This window comes from Nicotiana tomentosiformis, chromosome 12 (assembly GCF_000390325.3).
Source record: "Nicotiana tomentosiformis chromosome 12, ASM39032v3, whole genome shotgun sequence".
Taxonomy (NCBI): domain Eukaryota; kingdom Viridiplantae; phylum Streptophyta; class Magnoliopsida; order Solanales; family Solanaceae; genus Nicotiana; species Nicotiana tomentosiformis.
Window position 1 is genome coordinate 108,257,777 of NC_090823.1, and position 8,084 is coordinate 108,265,860.

Here is an 8,084-nt window from a genome sequence, read left to right on the forward strand (position 1 = left end):
TGTATTTCTCATGCTGGTTTCAAAGATTAGAATATCACATATCTGTTTCTCATTTTTATTCCTTTATATATGCTGACTCCACTGATATTCTCCAACCTTAATTGCTGTCTACTCTCTCTCTCTATCTCTCTGTGTATATAATAATACACACATATTTTCGACCCAATGGCCCCATGTTTTTATGTATGTCCATGAGTGAAGTGTAGTCTTTATACTAAATTTAAGGTATAAAGCTAACCAACTATTGAAAATCTCCTCGTTAGAGTCTAAAGAGTAGTCACAAACAATATCAATGGCAGACAATCAAAACATTGCACATGTAATTCCTTACAACAACAGAGACACAGTCAAACCACTTTTGCAAGGAGAAAAATAAGTACAACCTCACAAGAAATGTCCCACAGCTTTAATAATTGAGAGACATGTTTGAAAGAAGAGTGTATACGGGTAAAAACTGAGCTCATTATACATTCCGGCCTTCAATAGGGTAAAACGAGCTCGAGATATGATTGCAAAGTATCGGAATCAAAGCAAAGGTCTTATCGAGTCAGAATCCGGGGCACGTTATCTGCCTTCGAGAATATCGGGTTCATGATTCGAGATCGATCCAAATCCTGAAAGACTTTGGAGGACAATGTCGGGCAATCAAGCACGACCAACAGAAGGCCGTAATATCCGCGACCGGCCGAATATCATGGCGTGGATCTCGGCACATATCAATGAAGAACCGACAATCAGTTAAACAGAAGATTTTTTACCTTTTATAGAGTTGTACTTAGTGTAGGATTCCCCTACTATATAAAGGGGGGGAGCGAGTCTGAGAATTCATTAGGCACATTGTAACATGCCTTCCAAAGCAATATACCACTATTTTCACTGCTACTGTAAGCTCTTTCTCTCGTTCATCAATATTGTTCACCGTGAGCCCGGATCGAGGGTGAAAAAGTCACTAAGGTTGGAATCATCCTCCTCGCATGGTTTGAATTTACTGTATCTTTACTTGTCCATTCTAACTAAATTTATCGTTTTGTATCGAATTAATCCGTATATCCTTCAAACCGCTCATAAATTTAATTGTTATCCGATTTTGAGTGTAAACAAATAGCTTGAAGTCTTAAATGCACTGTCTAGTTGAACATCCACGAGCATACTTAATTTCCTTCAAAAGACTGCCACAAATTCGACTATAATCTCTTCAAAAGTCATGTAACCAGAGGCGTATCTAGGAGTTTTAGTATATGGGTGCACTATTAAAAAAAATGTGTTGAGTGAGAATTGATTGGTAATTAGCTTAAGCTTCAACCAAGTGCATCATTCAACCTTCTTGGAGTAAGGGTGCCAACAGTTCATGTTATACCAATTTTAAAAAATGCACAAAAATATCTAATTTTACGGAGAGACCATGGGTTCACGTACCCATATTTTTTCATATAAATCCGCCCCTGCTTGTAACACGTTAAAAATACCATGTCAAAATAGTGGCAGATGCGCTCTTTGACAACAGGGGTTGGCACAACCATGATCAGTTATCAAGATTTTATAATATTATAATATGAGTTTATATTCAGTGCATCGACAGTGGAAAGATTTACAGAATTACAATATCATGTTAAGTTAGATCTATTTACAGAATTACAATATCATGTTAAGTTAGATCTATAATAACAGGTAACTTCATATTACGCGCGATAACCTGAAAAATCATGTTAAGTTAGATCTATAATAACAGGTAACTTCATATTACGCGCGATAACCTGAAAAATAGAGTAATAACCTGTTACACTTAAATCACACTGATAGTGTAAAAATATTTCATGGTCAACCCAAATAACTTAACCTCTAAAAATATATGTTTATGATAAAGCTGCAGGGCGGGCGTAGTGATACCTTTGTTTTCATTGATTTTAAAAAGTCTAAATCCATTAGCTAGAAGCATCATATGCAAGTTGACAACGCTTTAATTTTCGCAATAGCTAGATAAACTAACCACTTAGAATGCTGAATTAAGGTATTCCACTTAAGAAAAAAGATGTAGTTTTACTAATATGTTGTTCATAATTTCAGATATTCAAAAACATAAGATTTCTTGCTATTTCTGCAATTCCTTTAGTGTTCAAAAGACAAATTGCTAATCACTATTCCGTAGCATCCCTACTCCTTGATGCCTTCTCTGCATCAGCTTCATCGCTCTTCTTTGTCTACCACTTAAATTTTGCTTCAGTTCGTCGTATCTCGTATAATCCGATTATCTGTTACTTCCTCTACAGTATCTTCCAATCTCTGCTCATTTTCTCCATCTTCTGATACTGAGCTTATATCCATATCCTTTTCCGGACTTTCGAGTTGTACACACTCTGCCACTGGATCATGCAAGCTGGAACTGTTATTTTCTGAATCAAGACTCCTGTTTGATGGTGTCAAGTCTCCTCTCCTTACCACATTGAAGACAATCCCATTGCTAGTCCTCTCAGTCTGAAGCAGGTCACCTTCAGCTACAATAATTCTGATGTCTCTTTGATCAAATTCTGTATCTGATCTTCTATCTGGTGTTGTTACCCTTGGACTTGGGGATAGAGGCTCCCTGCCTCCCATATGAGGAACAACATTGTTGAGATCAATACTCAATCCTCTGTTCGATCGTGAATCACTTTCCAAGTTCTGGACATAGTCGATAAACTTATCAGCCGATGTTGTCCTCATCAAAGGACCACCAGATCTTGTCCAAGAACTGTGATCCGCGCTTTCAGACTCACTGTCACTACCATGATCATGTGCATTCCGGTGGGAACGCCAATTTCGTCCAGCATGCGCCAAAGAACCGCTGCCTCCCTGATGAAGAGGGGAAGCAACATCTGCATGAAAGTCTTCGAGGGAGCCTGTTGAATTCTCTCGTGCGATGCAATTCCAAGAAGGAATTCGTCGAGAAGCATTAAGTCTAACAGTAGTGCTTGACAAGCCATGTGAAGAAGCAGCTGCTCTCTCGGCGCTCCTTTTTAGTCTGCGCATGTGGTTGAGTATAGCAACACACTCATCAAGAGCAAGCTCAATTCCACAATTTGCCTTGATGGCGGATAGTTTCTCCCAAGTGCACCTCCTCCCTTGGTTTGATGCTTTCTGAACCTCCAAAGTAGAGGGGTTTTGTATGAGTTTCAAGTACTGTATCACACAACATTTGGGTAAAGGGTTAGTTATGAAGCCAAACTCCAAATCTTACGATGAAAATAATCTTCAACCAACAAAGTAAACATTCTTCTTAACTTGAAACATGATGTTTAACAGGTTCTCCAGATTGACAATGGTGGAAAAGTAGAATCCAGGTTCGTATACTATGGGAGACCAGCGGAAGATATTCCAAGTAAGTTTAGAGTGAACAGCTACGTAAGAGATCACAAAAGTAGAGGTCATTTAAACTTGAAAATATATAAGAGCATCAAACTTTTAGCAATCCTAGTTCTGGTGAAGAATGCTTAATTAGTCCTCCAGCATTTAGCATTTAGCATTTAGCATTTATCATAATGTTATCGAACATTTTCCACCAAGGCCATCTTTCCATTTTGGCAAACAGCAGGTAAATTACAAATTTCAGAAAAATGCAACTCCAATTGCTGAGCTTTCTGTAAGTTCAGTAGGCTACATATTTCCATTTAAAGCCTTTAAACAGCCATTAATTCTTACTAGGAAAAAGAATCAACACTAATTGGACATACCTGAGCAAGAGTGGCAGGCATTACAACGGTGACGTCACCCTCCCAATCTTGAGCAAATAGCTTGGCTAATCGCCCCAAGGGAAAACCAAGTTCCAATACCTGATTACATTTGTGCTTCACCTCCATCTCAGTAAGATGAGCAAGCTGCATAGCCAAATACTTATCGTTACATTTGTCCACTTACACTTTCTGTCTTTTGAAAAAATCACACAACTCACATCAGCTAATAATTAAGCACTCTTAAGTTACAACCATCACGGAAGAGACAAATAGAAAGTATCAGCATAATTTAGCCAAAGGGATATAGCTCAATATAATTTCGTAATTTCTTAACCAAAACTGCCGGTGTCTTATCAAACACTTGTATACAGGATATTAAAGAGATTGAAAATTAATTACTTTTGCACCTAGATCTACTAAGAGCACGCTTTGTTTCTTTCATTCCATATTTCCTAGAGAATGCATGAATATCATATTATCTCTATAAAGGAGAAATTCACATAAACCGTTGTTCCTTGCTTGAGTCCTATAAATACAAAACTATTGTATGACATAGACCATGACTCCTGCTAAATCTCGTGTCATCAGCAACTGTGCTAGAAACTCAAATTTAAAAAGGGTGCAAATGATTAATAGCAGACCCAAACCATAGCATGCGTTAAGTGGGGTCAAAGAAAACCCTTTCTAGATAAAACTCTTAAGGGAAATACAAGTCCAACAGTCATAGGAAGCACCAAGCCTCAAAATCATACAATCATACCTTAGCAGCAAAGTTGCCTCCGTAAGCTCGTACAAACTCTTTGATCCTCAATAAGGGAGCGATATGTGGATTCGCCTGGCTCACAATGAAGTGGTTTACATTGAAGAGCTCTTTTAGCTGCATCATAGGCAAATCAATCTCCAAGCTACCATCCCTCCACCGCCGCGCAGCTGCACCAGAAGCCTCATCAGGGTCCAAATGAAATGGCGGGTGATAGGGAACAAGATTTCCACTTCTATCCTTTGCCATGAGTTCTTGAGCTTCAAAGAGACCAGGAAATGCGCAAGAAGCAGTCACAGCACTCCATATAACAACATGAGGTGAAGTCAAGTAGTTTAAACATCTAGGAGGCTCATGTTTTCTAGGGGAGCAAACTGTAATACCTAGAACTCGACCAGTCATGTCGTATGCTTCTTGGAAAGTGAGATTATTCGTGAGATGGCGTAACATCACCTGCAACTGCCTAATCTCATGTACAGCACCTTGTCTCATGACCCTCCTGAAAACTGTAAAAATTCCACCCATCTGTTCAAATGGTTGCAATGAGTGCCAAGAATCCTCGAAAAAACTCTGTAGCTCAGGCCAAGACCGAGTCGCAACAACAGAACACATAATTGAACCAACACTTGAACCAGCAATTATCCTAGGCATAAGCTTGTGCTCTACCAATGTCTTCACCACACCAACATGAAAAGCTCCTAAAGAAGCACCCCCACTTAAAAGCAAAGCTGTCCTACCAAAGGCATGTCTTGTTTCATGCATAAAAGCAAGCTTCTCTTCCAGTAGAAGCTCATCTGAATCAGAGTCACATACCATTTTCAACTGAGTTGAAACCTCATCAATATATTCTTTAATAAGTTTAGGCACATGAAGTCTACCCTTATGAAGTTCTGGATTGCACATATTACCTAAATTTCTCACAAGATCAGCCCTCATAAAGAACATAATATCTCTTAAAGATCCTTCTTGACGACGATGTTGAAGTTCTTGGAGTTTATTTATAACTAGTTCTTCATCATAAAATTCAGCCTCATTCAATTTAGGGGCCTCTTTATCTAGCATTTTAGCAGCATGAGCCCACTCCTCATAAGTTAAGGCAGATCTCATCATATTCCTCCAAAATTTCCTCCTATAAGCCATATCAGCTCTGATTTTAACATTCGTATATCGCCTCAACAAGAAGGCAAGAAGTGTTGCCAATGCCAATATCCCTTGTGGGTTACGAGGGTGCAACCATTTGATCAAAGGTGTCAAGTAGTATGAAAAACAGTTTCTAATCTTGTACAAGTAATATATAAGGAAATGAAAAATTTTATGCCTTAACCGCGAGATTGATTTGCAGAACAAGACTCTAAAGGCTATTGTTCGACCCACAATTGAAGAAGGTCCAATAGAAAAGAAATCAACGCTAGCCTCATTACTTATGTCCATATTGTAATGAGATGGGGACTAATCTTAGGAGCTTGCTCTATGAAATATTATCAAGAACCAATACACAACTTGAAAACAACTAAGATGAAGAAAATTATTCACAAGATTCAGTGGAAATCAGAAGGAATCAAGAATTAACTAGAGAAAGTATGTACAAGTAGAGTTCAAATAATGACTAAATCAAACTGAATATGTCAATATAAGTCAAAGAAATAACAAGAATTTCACTTCAAGTTTCAATTTTTATCATACCAACCAAATCAATGTCCAAAAGTTCCTAGAAAACAACATGGAAAAAAATTTTAAAAGTACAAACATTTCAGACACTTTCCATATAGAGTTTTACTTCAACATTAAGAAAGAGAAAAAAAGAAAGTCCCCAAGGGTGAAAACAATAAATGAATGGCATGTTGTATGGGTTTAAGAAATAATTGGGATTCGAGAATAGTAAGAAAGTCCATAACTTTGAGTCGGATAACAACGATATGTGTCAGCTATAGCAGTATGGATAGGCACTACTATTGGAACTTGAAATCAATATTTTAGTCAGCAATTCCCAAAGTTTGTTACAGATTTAGCAAAAAGACAATGACACTGCACGACCCATTTGTGCTATTATTATCCTCGTTGTCCTTTCTGCTTTTGGACATGTCAGTATGGTTTCTATTGTGTGACCACATGCACAGAGTGGTCTAATGAGTTTCATTGTATTCATGTAACATCTTTGTTTCTGGCTTCTGCTTATTGCTTGCAAGCAATCACATAGACGAATTTTTGGAAGTGTATGATAAATGTAGACAGTTTATCTGGATTGAAAAATATTTCAGAAAAAACCATTGAGGCCGTAAATTGACGGTTATCAAGTTAAGATGAATATGTAGAGACCAAGTCCACCGTTCGCTCTTTGTCGACAAGTGCTGCTGCTTAATTAGTTGCAAGCAATCACAAGCTAAATTCTTGAATAGGTGTCATGTTGATATTGGTCGAGAAAAGAAGTTATTGTCGACAAATTTTCATCTCAAGTTAAATTCGTTAAATTTGTCGGTCTTTTCGGTGTTAGATCCTTGTGATGTTGTCCGTACTTTAAATGTCCTTGATAAAGAGAGAGGAAACTTTAACTTAATTTTTGAATTGAATTAGGTTTAAACTAAATTTTCTTAACATATGAGAGATAAAGATTGTTTGGAAGAGGCATTCATCTTACAAGATACGCATTTATCTTGATTGAAATAACAGTACCAAATTAAGATGAAGGTACACTGAGACAAAGTCCAATGTTCCCTCTAATCAAGAAGTAAATTTTACCAAACGAAGAAGTAGTTGCCAGGGCATGATAATTTGATTTTGATGGCACGACTGCACGCTAATCAAAACGGGCATGGAGTTATCCTATTTTTTTTATTTAATTATGGTAAATTAAAGTAATTTGATATAAACATTGAATATGAGTAAATTCTTAGTGTTGCGGCATTGCTGATTTCTTACAATTAGTTTTTCACGATCTAATCATGTAAATATTATTTACCTTTTCATTGTATCAAAATTAAACTCTTAACCGTACATGTTATAATCTTTTTGCTTGCAAGGTATTCGCTAGCTCACTGTGGATAAACTTCAGACTCCTGCATTTCGTATTCAGTTTGATCAAATAATTTTATCCTACTAAACGTACTTACAGCAGCCTTAATTGTAGGTCCGATAGTATTGACTTTCCCTAAAACCACCATGTAGCCAGGGGCGGGTCTATCTTAGCCCAAGTTGTACCACGTGACACGTCGGAAAAATCTACTTAAATATGTATATAAAATTAAAATCCAACAGAAAAATAACGTTTAAATCTGATAAAGTAACTCCATTTGACATAAGTTGTTGGCTAGCTCATTTGGTGCAGAGCTTTACTTCCCTAGGAGAGGTCACCAGTTCAAAATCTAGGTCACTTCGTTATTTGTTTTAACATTTTTTGAGCTTCATCTACAAATAAAAAATATGTTCGGGGTTTAAACTATTGGCTTCTTAAGCGTTAACCTAACACCGGATCAAATAAAGTCACATTTGCATCTTTTATGCAACTATAAATTATTTGAATTTTATTGTAAGTTTTTCATATATTTTTCTCTTCTTCTTTTTTCCCTTTCATTTTCTTTCTCAACATTCAATTGATTAAGAACGATCCGCAAAATCGAATG

The 8,084-nt window shown here is 37.0% G+C and overlaps 1 protein-coding gene across 1 annotated transcript; it reads right to left on the minus strand.

Moving 5' to 3' along the window:
* Positions 1-2,017: 2,017 nt before the first annotated feature.
* Positions 2,018-6,425, minus strand: LOC104085578 (triacylglycerol lipase SDP1-like). The gene is made up of 3 exons (XM_009589649.4): positions 4,468-6,425; positions 3,708-3,851; positions 2,018-3,156 (listed from the first exon to the last, which is right to left on the minus strand). Exons 1-3 carry the CDS (start codon positions 5,896-5,898, stop codon positions 2,218-2,220), a joined length of 2,514 nt encoding a protein of 837 aa, XP_009587944.1. The 5' UTR covers positions 5,899-6,425; the 3' UTR covers positions 2,018-2,217.
* Between the last annotated feature and the right edge of the window lie 1,659 nt (positions 6,426-8,084).